Source organism: Dermacentor variabilis, chromosome 5 (genome assembly GCF_050947875.1).
Source record: "Dermacentor variabilis isolate Ectoservices chromosome 5, ASM5094787v1, whole genome shotgun sequence".
Classification (NCBI taxonomy): domain Eukaryota; kingdom Metazoa; phylum Arthropoda; class Arachnida; order Ixodida; family Ixodidae; genus Dermacentor; species Dermacentor variabilis.
The window spans coordinates 162930572-162958231 of NC_134572.1; the positions used below are offsets into that span (position 1 = coordinate 162930572).

Below are 27660 nucleotides of genomic sequence, written 5' to 3' on the forward strand. Positions count from 1 at the left end.
TAAGTCCCAATAACACGACTGACAGACGTAATGCATATTATATATATATATATATATATATATATATATATATATATATATATATATATATATATATATATACACACACACACACACATATATATATTGTCGCGTTACAACGCGGACAGAAGACAGGAAGACGTTCAAGAACAACAGGACAACCTGTTCAAAAACAAACGGAACCGAGGCACGTCTTCTTCGTCCTCTCTCAAATCTTAGCCACCCACTAGATAGAGTCCCTTATGTCCCCCATCGTCGTTGTCTTCCATCGTCGATGTCCCCCATCGTCGTTGTCCATCATCGTCGAGTCCCTTATGTCCCCATCGTAGTAGAATATACGCGTCAATATATATATATATATATATATATATATATATATATATATATATATATATATATATATATATATATATATATATATATATATATATATATATATATATATATATATATATATATATGTGCGTGTGTGTGTGTGTGTGTAAAATGAATTCTAGTGAAACAGAATGTATGTGTAGTACATATAGCACTCACGTACAATTGAAACCGAGAGAAAAAAGAATTAACGCTAATTACCAATGAACATTATACATATATTAAATCGACAAATGTGTTACACAATACATTCTTCAATGCGCAATTCGACATATACACTGTTGCAAATACACAATTTCTTCCTTTTTTGCGGAAGCAAAGAAAACACAAGAAAAAAGCACAATAATGAAAGTTATGCGGTGTAGATATTGTTTGGACGAGGCGGTAATGTAATGCGTGTAAGGTGGTTTATTGGACTTGTACAACAAACAGGCGGCAGCTCTTGATGATGATCGGGATGTCATTCTCTTCCTTTCATTACAATTGCCCCCGTCAGGAAAGGTGGAGCCATCCTGGCGATCTAACAGGTGAGGAAAAGAGGGTCGAAGTACGGCTTGAGGCGGTCTACGTGAACAAAATCACGTCCACGTCGACGACGGTCGCCGTGCAGCGTAAGAGGTTCAATGACGCAGTTTACGGGAGAAGTACGCTCGATGACGCGGTAGGGACCATAATAATTTGGGAGTAGTTTGGACGACAAGCCAGGGGCGCAAGGTGGTACAAGCAGCCACACAAGTGATCCAGGAGCGAATGTTGCGGCAAGAGAGTGGACATCATCGCGGGCGTTTTTCTGGCGTTGTTGGTCGGCTGTAGTAAAGCGCTTGGATAGTTGTCGGCCATCTTCAGCGTAACGGGCGGCTTCCGACACGGGTGTGCACTCTGAAGCATCTGGTGCGTATGGCAGCAACGTGTCGATAGTGTGCGTCGGCTGACGACCGTACAGAAGGAAGAAGGGGGAAAACCCGGTTGTGACTTGCGTAGCGGTGTTATACGCGTATGTCGCAAATGGAAGAACCAGGTCCCAGTTTGACTGATCAGATGCAACATGTGTCGCAAGCATGTCGCCCAGTGTCCGATTAAACCGCTCAGTGAGACCGTTCGTCTGAGGGTGGTAGGCAGTACACGTCCGATGTATAATGTTGCACTGGTGTTGAAGTGCTTGAATTACATTGGAGAGAAATACGCGGCCACGGCCACTGAGGAGTTCGCGAGGAGGACCGTGTCGAAGCACAAAACACTTGAGGATGAAAGAGGCGACGTCCTATGCTGTCGCCGTGGGAAGAGCAGTGGTTTCGGCGTATCGTGTAAGGTGGTCGACAGCACTGATAGCCCATCTGTTTCCCGCCGTATTCACAGGTAAAGGTCCATAAAGGCCAATTCCAACGCGGTCGAATGGGCGGTCTGGGCATGGAAGGGGCTGTAATGAACCTGCGGCAGGGTGCGGTGGTTTTTTTCGTCGCTGACACTCGTGGCAGCCGCGAATGAACTTGCGGACAAAGCGAAACATTCCACGCCAGTAGTACCTTTTCCGTAAGCGTTCATAGGTCTTGAATACACCGCCGTGAGCACACTGCGGGTCGGAGTGAAAGGACGCGCAGATTGTAGAGCGCAGCGTTCTGGGGACAACTAGGAGCCACTTCATACCATCTGGCAAGTAGTTGCGCCGGTACAAGAGGCCATCACGGATGCTGGAGTACGAAGCCTGGCGTCGCAGTGTTCGAATGGTTGAAAGGGTGGGTGCCTCAGATAAAACGTCAAGAAACGAAGCGATCCAGGGATTCTGGCGCTGTGCAGAGGAGACGGTGGCGACATCAAGAGCTGACAAAGGGTGGTCTATAGTGGATGTGGACGCAGTTTCGGTGGATAGTGGTGACCGCGACAGTGCATCAGCATCGGAATGCTTGCGTCCGGAACGATATATAACGCGGATGTCAAACTCTTGAAGTTGAAGAGCTCAGCGCGCAAGGTGACCTGACGAATCCTTCAACGAAGACAACCAACATAATGCATGATGGTCTGTAACTACATCAAGCTTGGCAAGCGCCCAGACTATTGCCAAGCATTCTTTCTCGGTGTCGCTATAGTTTGACTCAGCCTTGGTGAGCGTTCTGTTGGCGTATGTGACGACATACTCTGCGAACCCAGGCTTTCGTTGTGCGAGAACAGCACCGAGGCCGACATCGCCGGCGTCTGTGTGCACCTCAGTTGCGGCCGTAGGATCGTAGTGGCGCAGTATAGGTGGTGACGTCAGGAGACGGCGAAGGGTGGAGAAGGCTTGGTCACACTCAGGAGACCATGACGAGAGACTGGAGGCGCTGCTTAAAGGTTGGGTCAAAGGCGCAATGATAGAGGCGAAGTTGCGCACAAACCGACGAAAGTAGGAGCATAACCCTATGAAGCATCGTAACTGCTTCAGAGTCGTCGGCTTGGGGAAGTCGGTCACGGCACGTAGTCTAGCCGGGTCCGGAAGCACATTGTCCTTTGATATGACGTGACCGAGAATTGTAAGTTTTCGCCCAGCAAAGCGGCACTTCTTGAGATTTAGTTGCAGCTGAGCGGTCTTCAGACACGTCAGGACATGGTTGAGGCGTTCGAGATGGGTTGGGAAATCTGGCTCAAAGACAACAATGTCGTCGAGGTAGCAGAGTCCATCATGCGCTCGAAGGTGGCAGGCGCATTGCAGAGGCCGAAGGGCATGACATTGAATTCATATGGACCGTCAAGCGTGACGAAGGCTGTCTTTGAACGGTCGGCCTCTGCTAAAGGCACCTGCCAATATCCGGAACGCAAATCTAACGACCAAAAAAAACTCGGCACCTTGTAGGCAATCAAGGGCATCGTCAATTCTGGGTAAAGGGTGCACGTCTTTTCGAGTGACCTTGGTTAGGCGCCGGTAATCCACGCAGAAGCGAATCGATCCATCCTTTTTTTTAACGAGAACCACAGGGGATGCCCACGGACTTTGTGAAGGGCGAATAACGTCGCGTTTAAGCAAATCGTCAACCTGGTCGGTAATAATTCCACGGGGGGACACACGGTAAAGGCGTTGTCGCACTGGCGAGTTGAAGCCGGTGTCGAAATAGTGAACAATGGTAGAAGTTCGGGCAAGGGAACGTTGAGCAACATCGAAAGAGTCGCGGAACTGGTAGAGCAGCTGGAGAAGAGCAGAGCGTTCAAATGGTGACAGTCCGTCTGCGATCGATGAATCGAATAGGTCGGCAGTAGGTTCGTCAGAAGGATTAAGAGAACTGACGACGTCGAGGTCGCGTCGAGCTGAATCTTGCTGCACGGAAAAAATTCGGCCGATATCAATGGGTTGCACGCATCCAAGGGATTCACGTTTAAGCAGTTTGATGGGATACTGAAGAGGATTTGTGAGGCAGAGAGCGCTTGTTTTATTCGAAATAGAGAGGGTCGAATAAGGCAGAAGTGGCTTCCGACTTAGAAGGAGGCGTGATGGTTCAAAGAATGCAACTTCATCACATATGCTGTTGCAGAACACGGGGAGCAAAACAGCTGCTGTCGGAGGGATTTCTGTGTCTTCTGTTACGACTAGTTTGTGTGCGGCTTGATGAGCGGGGTTGTAGGACTGGTCATACAACAAGAAGAGCTCAAGTTCAGATCTGGCACAATCAATAACGGCGTGATTAAATGATAGAAAGTCCCCGCCAAGTATGATGTTGTGCGAGCAGGATGAAAGGACGATAAACTCAGCAATGTGGTGCTCTTTAGCGATAATAAGTCGAGCAGTGCAGGCAGCACAGGGTCTCCATTCACTTACCTAAGGGCATCATCTCAAGAGGCGTGGTCACCTTCCGAAGCTTGCGGCAAAGTGTAGCGTCTATAAAAGAAACGGCAGCACCGGTATCGACAACAGCATATGCACGGTTGCCTTCTTCAAAAACTTCGACAATATTCGACGGCAAAGTTCGAAGACTTAAGCATTTCGACAGCGCATTTCTTGCCTCACGAACTGCGGGGGCTAGTTTCCCTCATTTTCAGGAGTTGGTCGACGCCGCATGGGCGACAAGGAGCGGCGACGGCGTGAACGTGAGTGACGAGACGTGGGTTGCGGATAGTCACGTGAAGACGTGCTTGTTTGGGGACCCGGACTTTCATAACGAGAGCGGGGACAATCCACGTAGTTCGGTGAACGGGTGTCTGAGTATCCTGGCACACGACGGCGGCAGAATCGGGCGATATGACCAGGACTACCGCATGCAAAACAGATCGGCCGGTTGTCGCGCGTTAGCCAGGGATTTGCAGTGATGGGAGCAGCCCATGTCACGGTCGGCTGAATCGGGGCTGCAGCATACGACACACCATGGGAAAGTGAGGGTGGCTGAAGCTGCTGCCGCTTTGCTGCCTCAGCGTAACTAAGAGGCGCGGCAACAGGTTGCTGCTGAATGGGCACCGGCATGGCCTCGGAAATATGTCCTTGGATGACGTGTCGAAGCACGGAAGCCAACGGGATTGGTCGCTGCAGTTCAAAATCGAACCAAATCAAAATCACTTTATTTCAGGGCATTTCCTGCGGAGACATAGACTAAAGGCTGAAATAGCCTGACTGGGCCGCTGCCCCCGTTCAGTTCATACAGCATTTACACGTACAATAACACATACAGTAAGGTGCACATTATATTAAAATTACAGTTGCACTTAATGTACAGCCGATGAAGGAAAAAAAAGTGACTTCTAATACATCACATAAGAAGTATGAAATGCATACATGTGTACATAGATCACGCAGATAGATATACATATAGAAAAGGTCACACAGGATTTATGTGTTAGATACCTAGTAGACCATTTATCATGTTACAGATATGTAGAGAACGATTATGTACCAGTACATTGTGCTTACAAAACATAAAAAAAAGAAAATCAGGAATGTCATGGACATAGTAGAAAGTAATCTAAAACAGTCTACAATACACATGCTGTTCTGACAAGGAACGTTTTGTACATTCTTTGAAGTTTACCACGGCTGTCTGCCCAATTTATTATGTCTTTCTGTTTATTTAGAATCTGTATAGCTTGATACGTTACCGATTGTTTCCCGTAATTTGTCCTAATCTTCGGAAGCGTCCTCCTATGCTGCCTAAACCCGTACTTATGTTCAACTACCATATCACTGTCTTTGTATATGTTTGTGGTGTGTATATGTTGCTGCTGCTGTGGGAGCTACTGACGCTGAGCAAACGGCAGGAGAGACAACTGACGGGCCACCTCCTCACGCACAAATTATTTCATTTGTGCGAGGAGTTATGACTGGTCAGGCACAATGTCCCGTGCACAGCGTGTGGTTGATTGTACGTGTGAGATGAACGTCGCTTGAGAGCCCGCTTCCTTCTCAATTCGTCATAGGTGTGGCACAGAGTTACCACTTCCGACACAGTGCCAGGAGACTTCGCAAGAAGCGTTTGAAAGACATCGTCGTCGACACCCTTCATAATATGCTGTATTTTGGCACTTTCGCTCATTGAGGCATCGGCGCGCCTGCAGAGATCGATTATGTCCTCAATATAGGCGGTAAAGGTTTCATGTGGTTGCTGTGCCCGTGTACACAGCCGTTGCTCGGCGCGTAACTTCCGCACGGCAGGGCGACCGAAAACGGCAGATATTGCCTCCTTAAAAGCGGAACAGGGGCGCTATAACGTAAAACTATTCCAAACTTTTCTATTCCAATTCTACAATCAGCCCTTCGCGATGGGTCAAAAGCTTTTTTGGACCACCCCCACTTCCCCTGTCTGTCACGCGACGTCACGAAAACCGCGAAGGCTCCCCATCTCATATAACGTGTACACACGGATTATGCATGATTTGACCGAACAAAAGAAAAATAGTTATTTCTGATTCGACGCCTCTTCGCAAGTAGCCCTCGGCTATTGGTCAAAAGTTCTCGGGCTGCGCCCACTTCACCTGCCTCTCACGCGACGTCACAAAAACTCACCGCGTCAAAGTGACGTGTACGCGATAAAGATGCATTAATATGCCGAGCAAAACTGAATTTTCTTCTGAATAGCCGCAGACTGCCCCTTTCCGAAAGGAATAAAAGATAGATGCCGCCGATCGCTCACGCACTGGCTACTCGCTCCTGTCGGTGAGCATGGGTTTATTTGCGTGTAATACGACCTTTTGCGTGGCCGTGCAACGTTTTCGAGCACTTTCGGCGCGTTGACGACCTCATTCTGCCAACTCTTCTTTGCTGAGGATCCATTTTAGCGTCATTCTTATGTTTCCGTTGCATGAAGCCGCGATTGTCGACGAGTCACCGCAAGCAAAGTAAGGGAAAGCGGACCAATCGCAGACGGCGGCACCTTCCTCTTCATCCGGTTATCGATTTTCAGTGCAGTGGCTCGGCCCTATCGAATCTCTTTCCACTTGAGCGAGCTCCTCGCCTCTTGTGAGCCAATTAGATAAGACAAGCCGCTAAGTGCAGGCAATGTTATTCGTTTTTCGAGCATACAAAAGTGACTTCCTATGAACGAGAAGAGTGTTTGGTTGGTCTGTTCGGACAACCCTGCGGGTGACCGCCCGATTCTTGCGTCGGCGGTTACGCAAATTTGACGTCAAGAGATTGGAATAAAAACGTATTGGAATAGTTTTACGTTATAGGGCCCAGTTCTCAAATTCCGATTCGTGGTTCGTATACCACAGCTTCGCCACGCCAGCCAGGTAAAAATTCGCGGTATTCAACTTAGCAGCCTCATCCCACTTGTTGGGTCCACTAACTTTTTCGTAGGCCGACAGCCAGTCCTCGACGTCCTGGTCTTCCGTACCCGAAAATACCGGGGGTTCTCGCTGGCGAACTGGACCGGGGCAAACGGCGGCCGGGAGAGATGGCGGCGGTTGGGCAGCGTCAGCTTGCATGGTCGATTGCAACGTGCGGGATCGGAGTTCCAGGGTGCCGGCGATGTGCGTACCCAGCACGATCCGCCAAATGTAAGGAGGTTTATTGGACGAGTCCAACAAAGAGGCGGTAGCACGGAACAGTACGTCGGGAGCACAATATGGTGGTGTGCGAGCGCCGATCTCGTGCCCTCCGCTCTTGATGATGATCGGGATGTCATTCTCTTCCTTTCTTCATTACAAGCGCAACATTTGATATGTGTAATCAGTCCTTGCCCATGGCATCTCCCAGAGTTCGCAACCGCGCGTATTTAGCTTCCCATCTCTGCGTTTTAAGTTCGAGATAGTATTTAACGTGTCATTATTTCTGTTAATACCTGTCTTATGCCGGTGAATTAGTGTTTGCTCATAAAGATCAGGCATAGGATCTAAATTCAGTTTTTTGAAGAGTGGGCGCGTATGTGTGTCGTGGAGAACATTCATAATACTACGGGCGGCCTTTTTTGTATTCTGTGCAATATGGTGATATTAGAAAGTGTCGTAGTACCCCAAACAAGATGGCAATAGTGAATTTGACTGAGAAGCAAGGACTTGTATAGGAGAAGCTTGATGCTTTTAGGGAGAAAATACCTTAACCTGCACAAAATTCCACTCACACGGGATATTTTAGCAGCGACTAAATCCACATGCAAGTTCCACAACATATGTTGTTCGAATACAACCCCAAGACATTTAACAGTAGGCACAATCGGAATAATAGAATTATTAAATTGTAATGTTAAGTCTGTAGCGACATTACGATTTCTCGGTCTGAACAGAACAGCTGTTGTTTTCTTCATATTATCAGGCGCAGAAAAAAAAGATATATTTAGCACTGAAATGTCTGAAACGACCTGTAGTTCGGTGCATTTAGTTCATGCAGGCTTTTGTAGAAAAATTATCAGGTGGCAGCTGACCAAGCTCAAAAGCTAGCTAGCACGGAACCGTCGTCCTGTAGCGCTCGACTGTGGTCATTGCCAGGATCCTTGCTGCTGTTTCGCAATAGTAGACTGTTATTAAGGGACGCTATAGCAGTCGCAGAAACCACCTGTTAAAACGTATGTATCATGATGCCAGACCACACCCCTTATAGTTTGAACATTTCTATTCATGAAGGAAGCAACGCAACTTTAGGGGCAACTTAGTTATACATTCATAATCAGGATAGGGCATGGTTAAAACGGAGGACGCTTCCTGTTTTAGAAAAAGTATGCTTCCGGCTTCTAGATTAGGAGAATAAACATTTGTAGTGAAAATATTTCATGACAACTGTGCCAATGGCAGGTATAGTTGAACAAGGACGCCAAAAAACCGATTTATGTCTATAAGCCCTAAATTGGGACAATGCCAGCGCCAGAAAGAAACAAAACCAACAAACATGCGAACAAAGACTGCACATATGAGTGGTTCCTTCGGTTCAGAAATTTACTGTGACACTGGCATTCTCTCAGAGTGATAATTATGCCCAGTTTTGATTGTCAGCGCTATCGTCCAGCAACTGGGCTTGAGCGCTGCGGAAGAATGACCGAGAAGCCAGCTGTTCGAACGTCATTGGTTGCGTTGTGCGGTCGTGGGAGAATAACGTATTACCTTCAAGAAAGAATATGATAAAAAAGAAATGTACGAAGTTATAATTAAACGTTAATAATTAAGCGCTATCGATCGATAAACAAAGTGTGACTTTCTGTTCTTTCTCATTTGCACAGCTTTCTGTATGGTATACTAATGGGTGTTGTCAAATTGAAAACACATTGATAGATTTTAGTGCTCTCCGATTCCCTATGCCTTAGTAGATTAGATTTATTTAGAGTAAATTAATAAGTTTTTTAGAAACTTATGTTTGCAACCGTTTGGGCAAAGGCTTATGCAATATTTTTTTTTTTCAGGACGGTCGAACATTTTGTTTTGTGGTTCAGATTTTGCTATTCCAAACTATTTTATTCAGACAGTCATAGTGCATCATGTCTCTTAATCTCTCTTTCCTGTGTCATCCCGATGAGGTTGCCTTGCGGTCACTGTAATAAGTTTACGAAAGGTGTGTTATACAACTACGTTTACCGTTACAATTATTTATTACTGCAGAAAGCCCGAGCCCCTTCCCAGTGTGCCGGCAGCATTGCATTTGACATGAGCTTTAAATATAAGGTTTCCTTAGAGAATTTAGGAAATACCCTGTTTTTGTAAGTGAACGTTTAAGCCATCGCCAATGAGGCAGTTGACGTGTTGCTTGTTGCTGCTCTGGCTCGATTAGTCGTCATGGATGTACCAAAACGTTATTGTTCAACTCTGAGGCCAAACCTTCTTCCTCATTTGACGTCCCGAGCAGAAAGACGCCGTGCCTCCAACGAGAGCAAAGCGAACGCTTTTTTTTCTGGCCAGTTACGGTGTTGCTATACTGAGCGCTTGAATCGTGTTATCTATTATGACGCTTTACATCTTCGTTGCCGCAGGGACACCGCCAATGCTTTCGACGTTTTCCACCGGCTGCCGCATTCTACCCTGTGGGAACGTGCCTTATTTGAGTGCCTCCAATAAGTATTTTTTCTTGCCGTCGACGCTCTTTACAGGCACGCCAACAATCTCAATCGTCAGAAGAAGAACGTCTGTGCAATGCACATAACTTAGTCGTCGTCCGCTACGGTATGGCTTGTTGTTGCCTCCGAAATAACTGCACCTACACCACTACTCTTAGAGTCAGCGTTTCCCGCAATAGATTGCACTATTAGCCCATCGGTGCTTACTCATTTTTTGTTGCGCTGTTGTTTATCTCCCAATTGCAAATCACGGTAGAGGCATTGATTCGAAACCCAACGTGGGAAAGTCTTGTTTTCTCCACTAAATGGGGCGGGGGGGTGAGGGCGAGGGTGAATCTTGGGGATACGAAAGTGCCTGACGACGACAAAATAGCGTCAATCTCCACGAGATGGCCGTCAGCGTAAGGGAATGGATGGACGGATGGATGCACGGGACCAACCCAGTTTCTTGCACTTGACTGCGGTTGCAGTAAAAGACACACAGCGCAACGTCGTCTGTACCTTGGCGCAAGGGTAACTTTTGCTCGGTCTCCGTGGCTGGAGCGTATACCTCAAAAGGACGACCTTCTACATCGATAATGCAATAGATAGCTCGCTAAGACATTGTTGTGGTTGTTGTGAGGCCATTTGAACGCTTTAAATATTTCCCGTTCCACTTTTCTTCTAGAAAGAGCCCACAGCTTCTGGCTTTCCAAATAATTGTTCAAAATGAGACAATGAGAGACAGTTGTAAGCCAGCGGTCATCTCGTCTGTGTCGGTTGTTCATTTCGGCTTGCATAGAGTGTGGCTGTTAAAGTTTTACTCACGTAGCAGAACACTCGCGCATAAGAACAACAGAAAAAGGACTCGAAGGTTTACGCCTGTACCAGGAGCTGCTCTGTTTGCCACCATCGACTCGTGCGCAAATATGATTATGTGCATTCAAAAACAAAGAAAAAAAATCGTGCATAAATAGCTTAAAACAAAAGAAAAGTTAGCAGGTATTAAACCATAGTGCACTCACCTGAGTTTGCAGTTGTCGACATTTGGTACTAAGTTGGTCCATTTGCGAGCGGAGTGTGGTTACGGACTCCACAGTTTCTGTCAGAGTCTGCAGCTGTGACGTCACAGAGACAAGTAATAATCAGTGACGTACGAACGAAATGCTCTAGTGCAATGGCAGCATTTTAAACGATGAAGTAGACTGGGGCACGGTGAAAACATGTGAAATCTCATTACCTGACTGCTCGTTGCTATTGGTTCAATAGTCCGCGCTGCCTCCGAGACCTGCAATTATAGAAAAAAAAACAAGTTTGTAACTGTGCAAAGCTTTACTCTCTGACAGCCACGAAATCCCAATTTTGAAATTGGCACTAGCCTCTTCCCACGTTGAAACACATATCGAACAATTTACTTCAACGATAACATAAAAAGTTCAGTATGGAATGCAAGTTGCGTTTAGCAGACGAACAGCTATGGATCGCGAGAACATGCAGAGAATGATCACACACAAACGATCTTAAAGAGCAGCAGCGGAACTGCACAGTTTTGCGTGATGACATGACGTTTTGCAAGTTCTCTGAGCCTTAGAAACGTCTGGCCCCTCGGACGCCTGTGCAAATAGCTTGCTTGTACTGCAAAATTCAGCTATGCCGTCATCTTGGTTTTCAAATGAGTTATGGCTACTCAATAGCCTACGCACTGCCGGTTCACTGCTCATTGCGAGGGTAACATTTCACAAAAAGAAATAAATAGTAAGTCTTCGTGAGCACCTCCCCGGTCATAATAAAGGCATGGTTTTTATTATTTAGAAATAATTTTGTTTATTTTATTGTACAGTTATTTGGTGTACTTAAAGATGTAGGCAGTACACAACGGAATAGGGAAACTTGCATCTTCGCGACTCTTCTGCTACCTGCTGTGTAGCGGCCGTACATTTACCCCCACGCTTATAATATAAATGACATGCTTTGGGTGAAGCAGAGGTAAGATTAAATGCTATTATTATTTATTTATTTGGCAACGGCATTGGAAAAATCGACCTTCACTTAAATACATCTCACAATAGCAGAATACGTGGGCAGCTGCAGGACATGTCACGATGATGCATTAATAACTGATCTCGTGCGTGTGATATACCAACTCACCATACCAAGGTATAAATGTTGGTGTTTGAACAGCCCATTTACAGTGCATTGTAAGAAGGTTTCTAAAAAACTATGCAATTTAAGCTTGATTTGTTACTGTTTTGGCCTTTGCATATCATATTGAACTGATTTGAAAACATAAAGTAACCTATTGTAAAATTTTGTAAAAAAATGATTGCTCTCACATATACAGGGCCGCCAAGTTTAACCATCTGTAATTTTATTAAAAATACTGCGATAATTGCATAAATGCAGCCTGCATAGGTGGTTTATAGTCCTTAGCGAATAAAGAAAGCTGTGGACGCGAGGGTCAGTAAATGTATAATTCAGGACGACTTGTCGAGTAATCTTCTTAATTTCTAAATTCTGGTAGCGTTTGTGTTGATAGTTGAGAAATATAATACTAGAGACTGCGGCATTTAGTTAAATGCTTTTACATTCCTTGTATTCACAGACAATTATTCTTTGAATGATGCTGCTACGAGGCACTCGCTACGCTAATTTCACACTCACAGGCGGGAACCTTGACACAAAGGCTGATTCTGCACGTTACACTGTTGAATTTGAAGAAGTATTGCATCGAGAGCCTAATCTTTAGTGAGCGAACGATGTTTGCTCTTTCTTTTACGTTGAATCAACAGAGCATGCCTGTTTCTGCGGGAATACTACCGGGGGGGGGGGGAACTACTGGGGCACAAGAAAAGCAAGACAAACATTGCCGATCACCATGCGACTTTCTGAGAAGGATTGGAACGCACCATATCCTTGTAAAGCCGTGGCACACCAGAGCAAGACTCCGGTTGCTGCCCCGAGATCATATGATTTAAAACAATGTTCGTCAGTCTTATTATACTTTACGGAAACATGCTAACTGCTGAAAACTTAGCAGGCACTACGGCCTATTTCGTGCAATTTATTGTCAGTGTTCCCCACTACCCTAGTAAATAACGAGTATTAACATTATTCATCATGGGGTACGACGCGTAGAGGTGTCAGAACACCACTCACAATCTCTCACACCAATAATTCTTGCACCCCATCACTTTCCATGTAAGACATATGGACAAAACCGTAGGATGGACGTGTCAAAAGCAAGAAATAAACATGTTATTAAAGCATGCCTTCTATTTATATGCATGGTACAATAAAGCAACGCTCAAACTTCGTTTTAGTAACTCTTTACGGCAATCCGATTGGTAAGATCAGGATACCGACGTTTGAGGCGATACGTTAGTCACTGCTACATACGGTATGTTTCAGCGACAACGGTCTGAGACATTTCCGCAGAGTAAAATTAAGAAGAATGGTTGATAGAACTCATAAAAACGCCAGTAAGCGTTTTATGCTTTAGTTTCAGGAATCCGCCTATTAGCAAATAATTTCATTGGGCACGTCACAATTGGAAAACTTAAACTGGTCATGCCTGACGAAATGCCAATGCGTTCGAGCAATTTAGTGGCGCAGTGCTTCAAGAAAATCGAAGGAAAATGTTTCGTTATGCGGAATAATAAAATTAGATTTCTGGAATGCCAGAAATTCGGGTAATGTTGTGAGTCAAACCTTGAAAAGCTAGAAAACATGCGAATACAGAAATACAGGATTGGAGTAACCTAACTAGCTTTTCGTCAGGTCTTTAAATTTGGATAGCGTCTATCAACAGCTCAACGGGCCTATCGACAGCTCATCGGAAAACAAGAATTAAATTGCATTCTCGATTTGTATTTGGAAAAATGATCGCGGCCTCTGAACTCCATAATTTGTATTAATCGTACGCACTCTTGTCGTCAGAACGGACACGCATGATAGTTGTTTCCGCGAACACATTATGCCACTCCAGATCTGCCGAACCAAAATATGTGGTAAAATCCGTTACATGTTATTGACAAGTTAGTTGTGAAAAGAGAAATCTTGCACTGCATGCGCTCACCTTGGCAAGGACTTCAGCCACGTCGCGTCCGTTGAGGAAAATTCCTCCGCGACCCGAGCTGGTGCGGAAGCTGATGTTCTTGGTGCTGGGCACCTGGAACACCATGTTGCCGTTGTCCAGCACAATCCGCGGCCTGTGAAACAGGAGGAGAGCAGTTGTATTGCGCAGGTTGCGAATACCGGAACGGTGCTCCGCGTTTAAGCAGTGCGACCTTAGTTACTGTAGGGTTCAGGTGTGCATACAAAGAGCCTCGAGGTAACACAGACGACGACACAATGAGAGTTATTCCTATGTGCACGCAAAACATTGTTTGCCTAATTCCAGGCAGTTTGCTGTAGGCAGGCATTATGTGCTGCGCCACACTTCGAGGCCCTGTAATAAAAAGAAAGTCATGGCCGACAGTGGAACGAATTTTAGCCTTCGAGCAGCATCATCCCATTGCTCTAACCATCAAGGTACGATGACACGCGTACTTCCCTCGTGCCAAAGCCGACTAGCTCTCTGACAACTTCGGCGTGTGCGCCACGTGCTGATTCATAGCGTTCTTTTGACAGCTCGCGCTTTGAAACGCTTTGTTAGCACCCGAGTTCCTGGATCGGTCCGCATTCCCTGGTATTTTCCTCGTAGCCGCTAACGCTACATAGGAACTGTGCCACGCTGTACCACCTATGTGTTTGGCCTAGGTCGAACAGGTTCCTTTTCTTTACGTTTCATCGTTGAATTGCAAAAGCTTTCATCGTTTTCACGTACACCATATCACATCGCCATATCGTCGGGGGTTGTCTGGCACGTAGTCGTTGATGACGTCAAATACCACCCCCCCCCCCCCCGTCCGCACCGGGCTTCTTTTCGCACTCATTCAGTACCCCCAGCCCGTGTTTCTCTTACACTCATCCCCTTCGCATGCATAATAAAACCCAACAATTGGCATATCGTAAGTTCGCGTCAAATGGCCGCAGTAGAAATAATGCCATCGTCGTCACAAGATTGTCGTCAGGTTCACTTTGCTGCTGTCGTCACACAAACGCTCGCGTGAGACACATCGATGTTCCTCTTAAACAAACATGTTAAAAAACTCAAATTATGGGGTTTTACGTGCCAAAACCACTTTCTGATTATGAGGCACGCCGTAGTGGAGCGGAAATTTCGACCAGCTGGGGTTCTTTAACGTGCACCTAAATCTAAGTACATTGGTGTTTTCGCATTTCGCCCCCATCGAAATGCGGCCGCCGTGGCCGGGATTCGATCCCGCGACCTCGTGCTCAGCAGCCTAACACCATAGCCACTGAGCAACCACGGCGCGTTGCACAAACATGTTGGTCCACCTATTTAGGCATTGCGTAATTCCAAGCGATGCTCGGTGACCAGGTACCAGTAGAATTGTTCGCATGGCATCGATTTCCACAGTTCGTGGGCATTGCTTCATTTTATTTGTTATGCGTGTCTATACCAGGATCAAGCTGTTGGTCAGGTGTGGCGTCGCTTAAATGTGTGTCTGTGCGAGGTTATTAACCCCACAACGTCCAAACATGATTCGATACCAAAGTTAACTAATACAGCCTGCTCACATTTGTTGATTTGTTTGTTTGATTGATTATTTATTTTGTATTGCTTTTGGACAAACCTGCATATAATCGAAGGAGGCAATACAGTACGGTGAGGGGGGGGTAAATAATGATTATCATTCAATCTGCGCCATACAAAGCGCTACTATATCATATGTTCAACAAGAGAGAGAGAGAGAAAGGCAAAGGAAACACAAGGAGGTTAACCCGAGATTATCTCCGGTTGGCTACCCCATACTGGGGGAGGGGCAAGGGGATGCAATAGGTGAGAGAGAGAAGGATAGAAAAAGAAAAGAAAAACCTAAACACACACACGCACGTACACACGAAATGTTTCTGTGGGCACTGTCACGCAGCCGGCAAAGGCATTCCTAGTCTTACTCAATGTCACCGTACAGTCCTACGTCACACAGTGTACATTCACAATTTGTCAGAAAGTCCCGTGTCTTTCAAATATCGCAGCAGCGCCTTCATAGCAGATCGCGCTGATGTTCGCGTAGGCCAGTTTCCAAGGATCTCGTTTTCTGACATTCGGCGCTTGTCCAGTTTGCCAAGGGTAGCTGAGAGGATCACTCTTTGTGGATTGCACCCGCAGAAGTCACAAAGTGGGCTGTTGGCCATTCCGCTAAGGAAAGAGTAGGCATTTGAATATGCTACTCCAAGCCATAGACGAACTAGAAGGGTGCAGTCACGTCGTGGAAGCTCGGGCGGAATACGGAGCTGTAAATAGAGTCCAGGGTATGAAGGCGTGCACTTGTGAAATCGGACGAATTCCATTGGGCTAATGTCAGGTCACGCGCAAGTGCGGAAAGTTTTTTCGCTGCGTCGGCTCTGGAAAGAGGAATGGCAACGCAGTTGACGCCTTCATGGGCAGATCGGGCAGCTGCGTCTGCTCGATCATTGCCATGTATGCCGCAGTGACTAGGCAACCACTGATATATTATATCGTGTCCTTCGTCAACTATTCGTTGGTGGAATTCTCTGATTTCTGCGACGAGCTGCTCATGTGATCCATGGCGCAGTGCTGAGAGTACACTCTGTAGGGCTGCCTTGGAATCACAGAAGACTGACCATGCGTGGGGTGGTTCCTCCTGAATGAAATGAAGAGCCGAACCGAACGGAGGGCTACCAGTTCAGGAGCTGCCGTTGATGATACACGTGACGTCTTTTGCTGTATTTTGACGGATCGTCTTGGTATCACCACAGCGGCAGCTGCACTTGCAGATGTGACTGAGCCATCGATGTAAACGTCTACGCGGCCACTGTGCACCTCATGTAAAAGTTATAATGTGACCTGCTTAAGGGCAAACGACGGCATGCTGGATTTCTTCATGATTCCTGGGATGGTGAGGCGTATTTCAGGTCTGTGTAGGCACCATAAAGGTGAGGATGGTCTGGCTGCAGGCATGTAGTACGATGGCAATGAGGTACGGTTGGCATCAATTATACGACTGAAAGTTGTGTGTGGTCTTTCTGTGGGTAGAGCGGCAAGGTGGTGAGAAGGTAGTCGGGCAACGTGCCGAATATGCGCCCTGAGAGCGTCGGTTGCCAAGTATGTTGATATTGGGTGACCTCGGGCTATCACAATCGTTGCTGCTGTAGACGCACACCTCGGAAGACCGAGACATGTCCTTAGCGCTTGAGATTGTAGTCCCTGGAGTACACGCAGGTTTGTTTTGCAGGTGTTTCCAAGCGCAGGAAGGCTGTATCTTGCGTAAACGAGGAACAAGGCTTTATAAAGCTGCAGCATTGAGCGCACCGATGTGCCCCATGACTTTCCGCCGAGCAATTTGAGATGTATTATTGTAATTAACCTCTTCTTTAGGTATGAAACATGCGGGCTCCATGATAGGTCGCGGTCAATAATTACTCCTAAAAAGCGGTGTTTCCGTGCATTTGCAACTGCCTGCCCATCGACCTTTACATCGTAACGCTTCATTGCCTTCCGAGTGAATGGGACAAGGCAGCATTTCTCTGAAGACAGCTCTAAGTTCTGTTTTCGCAAGTACAGTGATGTTAACGTAGCTGCCTTTTGTAGCCGTGCTCGTAGCTGCAGTCGTGTTACAGCAGACAACCAAATGCAGATGTCGTCGGCATATGTTGATACTTGAACTGGGTTGGGCAAGCATCTGGCTAGGCCAACGAGCACTATGTTGAATAGCGTCGGGCTGCCCCCCCCACTCCACCTTGCGGTACTCCACGGAACGTTTGGTGTTGAGTCGTGGCGCCATCCTCGGTCATCGCGAAGAAATGTCTGTGTGTGGCCACCGATTCCGGCTTCAATCAGAGCATCTATAATGACAGAATGTGCTATATTATCATAGGCGCCTTTTGGCAGTGAGTCGTTTCAGACGTTTTTGATGCTGAACATACGTAACCTAATCGATGACATTACCTATGGATGAGCGCCCACGCCGGAAGCCAGCCATAGCATCTGGGTACACGTTGTAATTTTCCAGGTACCATTCCAGGTGCGTCAAAGTCATTCTTTCCATTATTTTCCCTATGCGACTGGCCAAAGCGATGGGCCGGTACGATGACAAGTTTAACGGTGATTTACCAGGTTTGAGAAGTGGAACCAAGCGGCTGCATTTCCATTCACGTGGGATCAAATCGTTGCGCCAAGACTCGTTGTAATGGTTTAGCAGCATGAGTCGTGCTTTCTGCCCAAGATTGGTAACGCCGTCTGGCTCAGGTGACGAAGAGCTCCTGCAAGTCGCCAGCGCCGTTTCAAGCTCTTCCACCGAAAACATTACATCCATGCGGGAATCCCGTGGCACAGGAGTGGCACATGGTGTAAGTGTGCCTTGGAGCTGCAAGCTGGCAAGTCTTGAGCAAAATTCTTCCGCAATGTCAATTTCGCTGCGACCTTGGTGCAAAGCGAGGGCTTTGAAAGGAACACGCTGTTGCGGTGATACGCGAAGTCCAAGCACGGTTCTCCATATCTGAGATAATCGCTGACGTGGATCCAAGGACTCACAGAAACGTTTCCATCTTTGAGATTGTAGTGCATCGATGCGACGTTGAATCTTCTTTTGCATCCGCCTAGCGTCCCGGAGATCATAGATGGATTGAGTTCTCCTGTATCTTCTTTCAGCCCGCCGGCGAATTGCTCGTAGTCCTTGCAGTTCTGCTTCAAATTCTTCATATTTCGGGAAAGGCTGAAACCTACGCGTAGCCTCTTGCATGGCTTTTTGGATTTCGTGTTCCAGATTTGAATGGTTCCCTTGCTGACATATTCCCTCCATGTGCGACCGAAACGCCGACCAGTAAATTCGCCGGAAGGTCATGGAGGAGCATTTAGACAGTCCCTTGATCTTTAGGTACGTCGGAATATGGTCGCTTCCATGTGATTCGATGTCTGGAAGCCATTGCACATTTCTTTCAAGACACCGAGAAGCCAGGGTCAAGTCTAGGCAGCTGCTGTACGTAAGCCCGCGTAAATATGTCGGACTACCATCGTTGAGGCAGTAAAGGTCGTGCTGTGGGGCAAAGGATGCTAGTCTCCTTCCCTTGGAGTCCATCTTAAAACTCCCCCAAAGCGGATGGTGAGCATTAAAATCCCCTGTGAGAATCGTAGGGCCGGGTGTCGCTGATATCACGTCGTGTAGTCGTTTAGAGTTGAAGCCACTTGAAGGAGCAATGTAAACAGCGACGAGTGTGAACGTAAGCTTATTCGTTTTCACAATCAAACAAACGTACTGGTTGTCGTCGTGAGGCGGGACTGGGTGCAACACGTAAGTCAGATCACATCTAATATATACAATTACCTTGCTCACATCACCACAGGTAGAGGACATGAATGCCTCATAGCCAGAAATGCGTATAACATTGTGCAATTTCGGTTCGCAAATCACAAGGATGGGAAAACGGTTTTCGAAGACAAAATGTCTAAAATCTGAAATTCTCGATTTGAGACCACGGGCATTCCACTACAGTAGAGATGCTTTCTTGACTTCCTTGTGGAAGGGCAGCGAAGGGCGGGCCATGGTGCTATGCGATGCTTTCAAGTACTGAAGTCAGCGCGTCCAATACTTGCAGTGCGCTACGGGCAGCCGGAGTGTCCATGTTGGTCAGTAGTAGACGCATGGCATTCGTGAGCGATTTGAGCATAGCAATCACTTGGGAGTCCTTGTCCCGTAATTGGTCAACTGTAGGGACCTTCGAATTTACGTGGCCAGTCATATGTTGTGGCTCTGGTGCGTGGCATGTCTTCGGCAGTGCTGGCCACACCTCATTTGATGAAGCATGAATAGCATGGCCACTTCTTTCGTTGCCGTTCGTGCTCTTACTGGAGACAGATGGTACAGGAGGCGGCGTTGCCGGACGAGACATTTCCCTTGAACCGGAAGAGGATCTTGTAGACTTTCGTCTTCGGGAGCGATGTCGCCTTACCGCTTCAGAAGCATCTCTGTGTGACGATCCGTCTCTGGCCATTTTTCTCAAGATTTTTTGCTCTTTCTTTAGGCGTGAACAGTCTTTGGAGGATGCAGCGTGTGAGCCTTGGCAATTTGGGCACTTGAGCTCTGTTGCACGGCAAGTGTCAGTGTCGTGCTGTTCGGAACATCTCGGGCATATCGTTGTATTTCGGCAGACAGCACTCACATGTCCAATTCTTTGACACCTTCTGCATTGAAGTGGTTTGGGTACGAAAGGTCGTACCACATGCCGAAAGTGGCCAACCTTTACATGTGATGGCAGGCAGTCACCTTTAAACACGAGCCTTACACAGGTCGACTTGCCAAGGCGCCGAGCTTGTAGTAAGGCAACACCATCTGTCGCAGGTTTGATTAGAATTGGCAGGTCACTGTCGCTAATCGATGTGTCAATATCATAAACAACATCAGCCGTGGTTTCGTTGTCCTGTGGAATGAGGTAGTGGACATTGATGTTGGCCAGGAGCTTTACTGCCATCAAAGCATTGATTGCGCTTCGGTTGTGGGCATCAATCGCCAGGACGTTCTTTCGAGTATTGATTCTGATATCTTTGATTTCTCCTGGGACAAGAGCCTCCAGAGAAACGGAAATCGCTTGTTGATTAAGGCGGTTGAGGTTGTCGGCAGGTGTGTCCGGCATAAGAAGAATTGTGTGCGCCAATGGCCGTGGCTGTGGCACGACGGTAGACTTACTTGATGAAGACCGTCCGCTGATGTTTCTATTCTTGGCCTTCCGATGTACCACTGTTTCGAAGCCTTCGTCATCTGAGGCGTCGTCGCTTGAGCAGGAGTACACCACAGTCAGCTCGCTGTCAGCTTGACAAGGAGGGCAATTTCTCTTCCTCGGGCCGGTACCTGCCGAAACAGTCACGTTGCGTCCGTATTCTGCCAACTCCACTTCCATTGCCGTGGCAATGGGAGCGGCGTCTCCCAATAAAACACGGGAAAAAACCGAAAATACTGCAGCGCGAAAGAACAGTGATCTCTACGAGAATCACTACGAGAATATGTATGACGTGGGCTCGGTTCTGCCCAACACCAAAGCTCGATGCGCTTTTCACGAAACCATGGATAATAGACTGACCAAAATTGGCTGGAAAATGATTAGCGACATAGATAGCCCCTGGAAAGTTCGTGAAGTATTCTGAGAATGGTAATCGCATTGATAATAAAGAGGCAGTCCTTGTGAAAAACACTCTGACAGGAATACTCGCTTAGTCACGCATTAGTGCAGCCCATTCGCCTTCAAGAAGAGCAATAAGACTTTTGTGGTTTTGCGCATGCAAGAATGCAGGCCAATGTCCCAGGAGCCTTTTCTCCCAGAACTGCCTGTCATCCAATCGGCGGAGTGTAGCTTTGCTGTGCACTTTGTTGAGTGTCGATGTGTAAGGGCAGTGGCACAGAAAGTGCTCTATTGTCTGCTAAAACCCGCAAAAATCGCAGTCCTTCTGCTGGCCCTTCCTATTTAGGATATGGCATAAATGCGCCACAAATGGCATAATCGCCGAACAGGACGCAACCATCAAGGAAATCAACGAGAAGCTAACGACATTAATTGGGTTGCAGCAACAGCAGCAGCTGCTGCCGAAGCCCGCGCAAGAGAAGAAACAAGAAGAGATAACCGAGGACGAACCAGAGGTCCAGGTGGACCCGAGAGCTTCGAAAGAGGCGGGACCGGCTCCCAAGAGGAGAGCCATAGAGGGCGCCAAGGAACGAAATATAATGGAGAGAATCGAAAAACAGGACGACAGACTCGACCGTCTTGATGCGACCAGCAAGGTAACCAACGAACGCCTCACTACGCTCGCGCAAACAGTTCAGCAGATGACAACGAACATACAGAGCACGATCCAGAACATGATGGCACAGATGCAAGCACAGCTGCAGACGCAGATACAGGCACAAATACAAGGTATGGAAGCACAGATCATCGCCAAACTGCAGCAATCATGGACGGGACAGCACGTATAACAGCATCCACACCGCCAGTGAGACACCTCTTGGTCTGGCACTGGAACTGCAACGGCTTTACCGGCAAGAGAGCGGTGCTGCAGCAACACTTGCAGCAACTAACGAGGAAACCAGACGTCATAATGATTCAAGAAACACACAGCGAAGAGACGCCGAGACTACCTGGCTACCGGTCGCACGACAGCCCGCCGAGCAAAAGGGACACGTCCAAGGGCAAGGGCAGAGGGGTCTGCACCTTCGTTAGGAAAGCGATCACCTTCATGGAACACGAAATGATCGGCAGAAGCGCCATCGAACACTGCACAGTGGAAGTAATCACGGGCAAGAGGAGGAAGGAGAGCACTTTCCTGGTGAACGTCTACAGCAATCCGTCCCAAGGACAACAGAAATTCAAGGCACTCTTCCACAAAGCGAGTTCAGTCGCGGGAAGCAATACGCTCGTAGTGTGCGGAGACTTTAACGCTCCGAGCCAAGACTGGGGCTACCACAGAACGACGGTCAAGGGGAGAGAGCTCATGCAAGACGCCACCGACGTCGGACTGAACCTAATCACGGATCCGGCCTTTCCCACCAGGATCGGTACATCGGTTACGAGAGACACCACTCCGGACCTTACCTTCGTCAAAACCGACGGAGGATCGAGAGAAGCAAAATGGAGAAACACGGGCCAAGAGCTGGGAAGCGATCACTACATCGTGGAGGTCGTCGTACCGCTCGAAGGCCAAGGCAACAGCGGCATAAGGAAGCATCGCATTACGGACTGGGACGCCTTTCGATAGGCGCTACCCGCGGTGCAACTGGACATTACGGACATCGAGCAATGGGCGGCCAACGTCGTTGAGACGATGGAAGGAGCCGCCAAAGAGCTGTAGACGGACGAACGGATAGACAAGATGGACAGTCGGCTGGCCCACCTGATAGAAGCCAAGCAGTCCATAAAGGCGAGGTGGCAGAAGCGACGAACCAACCGAAGCCTAAGAAACAAGATCGCCGAGCTTAACAGACAGATCGAGGTCCACTGCAGGGTGCTATGCACCCAACAGTGGAACGAGGCCTGCAACGAAGCCGACGGACGGATGCACAAGGGCAAGACGTGGAACATGCTGCGGCACCTCCTCGACGAAACCAAGACCAAGGGCCACCAACACAAGATCTTGGCCAGAATCCTACACAAGGCAATCTGTGAACACGGGGAGGACGAGGTTAAGGGGCGCTTGGACGCCAAGCACCTACCGACCACCCCCACGGAAAGACACCCGGATTACCAAGGCAACGAGAACGAGATGCTAGATCGAGACATCCAGACATGGGAAGTCAGAGTTGCCCTGCAGGATCTCAATGGCAGGTCCGCCGCGGGTCCCGATCGAGTGACCAACAGAGCGCTCAAGAACCTCAACGAAGCGGCCATCGAAACGCTCACGAACTTCTACAAGTGCTGGCAAGAAGGAAGACTGCCCAAGCAATGGAAAGCAGCCAAGACGATCCTCATCCCCAAGCCTGGCAAGCCGCCCAACATAGAGAACCTGAGGCCGATCTCGCTCACTTCGTGCGTGGGAAAGGTCCTCGAGCACGTTCTCATGAACAGGTGGCAGCGTTACCTGGAAGAATCGGAGCTTTACTCAAATTCCATCATAGGGTTTCGGAAGAAGCTCGGGACGCAAGACGCCATGATTTTACTGAAGAACGAGATCATCGACGATACGACGGGCAGCAAGGACAACAGAGCCATACTCGGGCTGGATTTGCAGAGCGCCTTCGATAAAGTGAGGCACTCGGCTATCCTGGCCCAAGTATCCAGACTAAACATGGGCAGAAGGACATACCAGTACATCAAAAACTTCCTGACGGAACGGACTACCGAAATCTGCGCGGGAGACCTGCAGCTCGGAGAGAAGAAGCTGGGCAGCGTCGGAACTCCGCAGGGCTCGGTGATCTCCCCGCTCCTCTTCAACCTCGTGATGATCGGGCTGGCCAACCGGCTAGAAAGAGTAGCGGGAGTCCGGCACACCATCTACGCCGACGACGTTACGCTATGGATACCGGTAGGAAGCGACGGGCATATCGAGACAATGCTGCAAGAAGCAGTCAACGCCATCGAGGAGCAGCTGGGCGGGTCTGGACTCGTTTGCTCTCCGGCCAAGTCAGAACTGCTGGTGATTCCACCGACAGGAGCGGGCAGGAAAAGAAAGAATACGGAAGTCAAGTACGAGCGGCCCAAGATCACGGTCAAGACAGCGGGAGGACAAGTAATACCGGAGGTCGAGAAGATTCGAGTGCTCGGGCCTGCTCATCCAGCGAAACCGAGTCAACGGTGAAACTGTCAACAAGCTCGCGGGCAAAGCGGCCGCAGCAATGAGACTCATCAAGAGGGTGTCCAACAGAAGAGCGGGGATGAAGGAGGAGAGCCTGACTAGGCTCGTTCAATCCTTCGCAGTTAGCCACACAACGTACGTGGTCGCCTTCCACAACTGGAGGCCGAGCGAACGTAACAAGATAGACGCCACCATACGCTAGGCGTATAAGGCGGCACTCGGCCTCCTCGGGAGCACGAGCACCGAAAAGTTCATGGCGCTGGGAGTCCACAACACGCTGGACGAGATAGCCGAAGCACAGAGAACGGCGCAACTCGAGCGTCTCTCTGAAACGAGAACCGGGAGAAAGATACTGCAGGACCTTGGCCTCGAGCCGAGGGAAGGCGAGCAGCAGAAAGACGTACCTATACCGGATAGCATCAACAGAAAGCTCAGGGTTTGCACAATCCCGAGGAACGTGAACCCCGAGCACAAGAAGGAGCGGAGGTTGGCGAGGGCCAGGGCTCTCGTGGACCTCCATGCCAGAGAAGAAGGCGCCATCTACGTGGACGCGGCGGAGTATCGAGGGAGCAGCGACGCATACGCGGTGGTGGCTGTCGGGGCATCGACGGGTGCAACGAAGACCGCGGCGAGCGTCCGGACTCGAGAGGCGCACCGGGCGGAGGAGGTGGCCATCGCCTTGGCCGTCTCCGACCACGGATGCACTACAGTGTTGTGTGACTCTAGAACGGCAGTGAAGAACTACGCCAAGGGTAGGGTATGTAGTCAGGCTGCGCGTATATTGCGCAAGGCTGAAGACATCGGACGCAAAAGCGCTGTGGTAATCAAGTGGTTTCCGCCCCACATGGGCAGTGACGTGTCGGAACGCGGGAACGTGAACCACAACGAGACGGCCAACTCGGCCGCGCGAGGACTAACCAACCGCGCAGCTGCAAGCACAGCCGACTCGGAGTGTTGGTCGCGGTGCAGTGCCAAGGACAAGATGACCACCTTCAACGAAATAGTGAAGTGGTACAGACTCAACAGACAGACTATGCCGCCACCTCACCCGGGGCTTACCCGGAAGGAGGCAGTGTTATACAGGCAATTACACACGGGGTCCCAGCTCACCCCGGCGCTAGCTAAGCACGTGTGTCCGAGCGTGTACGCGAGTGACGTGTGTAGACTGTGCGCTAAGGAGAGAGCCACCGCGGCTCACATCCTTTGGGACTGTAGTATAAATCCTGGAGAAGCCAGCGAGAAGACGACGATCCCGCCGCAGCTAGAGGCTGCAACGAAGAGCTATGACCAAGATACACAACTCAAGGCCGTCCAGCAGGTCTCGGCAGCTCTAGAGAGGCAGCGACCTCGCGAAACCGAGGAGAAGGGGGGCAGCACCCCCAGGAAGGGGGCGGCGGCCCTCTCGGATCCGCGGAAGTAGCGAGGAACCAAGGCCTCGAGGAGCACAATGCACGAGACTGACGTAGTGGCCGCGTCGCGGTAAAAGCTTGTCCTCCCTGCGTGGAGAGAGCCTAACCGACTCTGCAGGCATTTTCACTAAAGTTGTTCTCTCTCTCTCTCTCTCACGCGGGAGAGTCTGGGTGGCAGGCAAAGATGCAAGTTGGGGTCGAGAAAAAGAGTAGGAGTCGGTAAAACCCAGTGAATTTCACTGTAGAAGTGGGATGTGGTAATTGATTGAGGTTTACACGCAGCTTCCGTTCTCAAGAGCAGTACAGAGCTATTCCATAATCCTGACAACTCTGTTTGAACGTTGCTTTCCCGCCACCATCATGAACGTCAGAGATGCAGTTCTGCGCACGACGTGTGTAATAAGTTTGTGGGAAACGCGTTTCTGCTCCTCGCCTTCGTTGAGTTTGCTGTGGTGTTCTTACATGCACGTAGTGTGTTGGCCGCGTAACATTGACCTGCCAGCGCGTTTAATTTCGTTCGCCCAGCGTTATAGGTGGATTATCTTGGAATACTTTTGCGATTGCGCAACGAAGGCATCGTTTACTGCTACTAAGCGAAAGCGGGGACGGGAGAGACCTTAACTGCAGGGGGAAAAATAAAGAGAAAGAAACCGCGGTGGTGGTGTAGTGGCTTCGGCATCGCGTTGCGAATCCCGAGGACGCGGGTTCAAATGCGAGGAAAGTAATCCCATACTCGCGATGGGGCAGAAATGCAAAAACGCCCACGCATCTCGTTCGTGTTAAAGAAATGCGGTTGGCCAAAATCAATCTAGAGTTTAGACTTATTTGAACTGTAAGAAATACAACTGTTTTCTTGAGTGCTGTGTGATTCCGGATTCCATCAAAAGCAAACTACACCATAAATAAAGTGCAGTGAAGAGGAATGCCCGGCGCTGCCGCCACATAACCAGCCGTTCGGGAGGCGCGAGCTCAAGATTGCCTGCGCTGCTCTGGTTGAGACGCTGCCTGCTGCTCTCGTGGCCTGTCCTTTGTCCGCATTAGATTTTAAGGCGACAGCGTTAAAGGCCCCATGCCGCAGAAAATCCGGCCTTGGCATCCCGCCTACAGCGTCGACCATCTGTTCATGAAAAATAATTCCGGACCACGCGTACCCAACCACAGAGGCCTTCCGTGTAGCGCAAAGAAGTTAGTGAAATACTTTAATTTCACAAAGCAAAATGCATAAAAAAACTGGTAAAGTACGACTTACGCTCAACCTACAGATAAGATATCGTCGGATCGTAATTTGAAAATACTAGAAAACATAATTCTGTTACGCAGAAACGCAAACAAAAATCCCTTTCATTCACACAGTGGCGCGCCCGCTTCTTTGCGGCACCTCTAGATGGCGGTCACCTCGCGCATCCCCGCAGCGCGGCCCACAAGAGAGGCCCCGTTGCTACCAGAAAGCTCGGCTTCGTGCTTAATATTCGTCGTTAACGTTTCTCGCTAAACATTACGGCTACACAAGCTGCAGTTGCCGGGAAGCGTGAGAAGCAGTCAGGAATCTGAATGCTACCATGTTCCACACTTAAAGTTGAAGCTTAAGCGTCCTCCAAATTTTTGGTGGAGGTGCTGTGGTTTTCCCCCGCCCTGGAATCACGCAACCGAACTCTGCCGTCCGCCATGCCTGACGACGCCAACCAGAGATCCTCACTGGTTTCACCAGTCATTGTATGTGCCGGTGCCTAATGTCAGCGAGATCCTGACATCTTCAGCGGCACGGATGAAAAAGGCGTTGAAGATTGGCTGGAATAGTAGGAAAGAGCGAGCACCACCAACAAATGGGACGATGTTCTAAAATCTTATAACGCAATTTTCTATTTATCGGGCGTCGCCAAGCTGTGGTTTAGGAACCACGAAGCCGATCTCCGAACGTGGGCTAGCATGAAAACCAGCCGCGTCGAAGTTTTCAGCTGCCCTGGCATGTGCAAGCTTCGCGCTGAACAACGCTTATGAAGCCGATCCCACAACCTGGTAAAACGTTCACCAGCTATAAAGAGGACAACGTAGACCTACACCGGAGCGTCAACCCGATGATGGAGGAGGCGGA

At 48.7% G+C, this 27660-nt stretch overlaps 1 protein-coding gene across 2 annotated transcripts in view; it reads right to left on the minus strand.

The window, feature by feature from the left end:
- LOC142583301 (cubilin-like) overlaps positions 1-27660 on the minus strand; it is a 267105-nt gene that overhangs the window by 219187 nt on the left and 20258 nt on the right. For both annotated transcript variants that reach the window (XM_075693717.1, XM_075693716.1), the window contains exons 2-4: positions 13876-14008; positions 11041-11088; positions 10826-10918 (exon numbers count right to left, since the gene is read on the minus strand). In XM_075693717.1, the coding sequence (XP_075549832.1) occupies positions 10826-10918; positions 11041-11088; positions 13876-14008 (274 nt within the window). The remainder of the gene's footprint in view (positions 1-10825; positions 10919-11040; positions 11089-13875; positions 14009-27660) is intronic.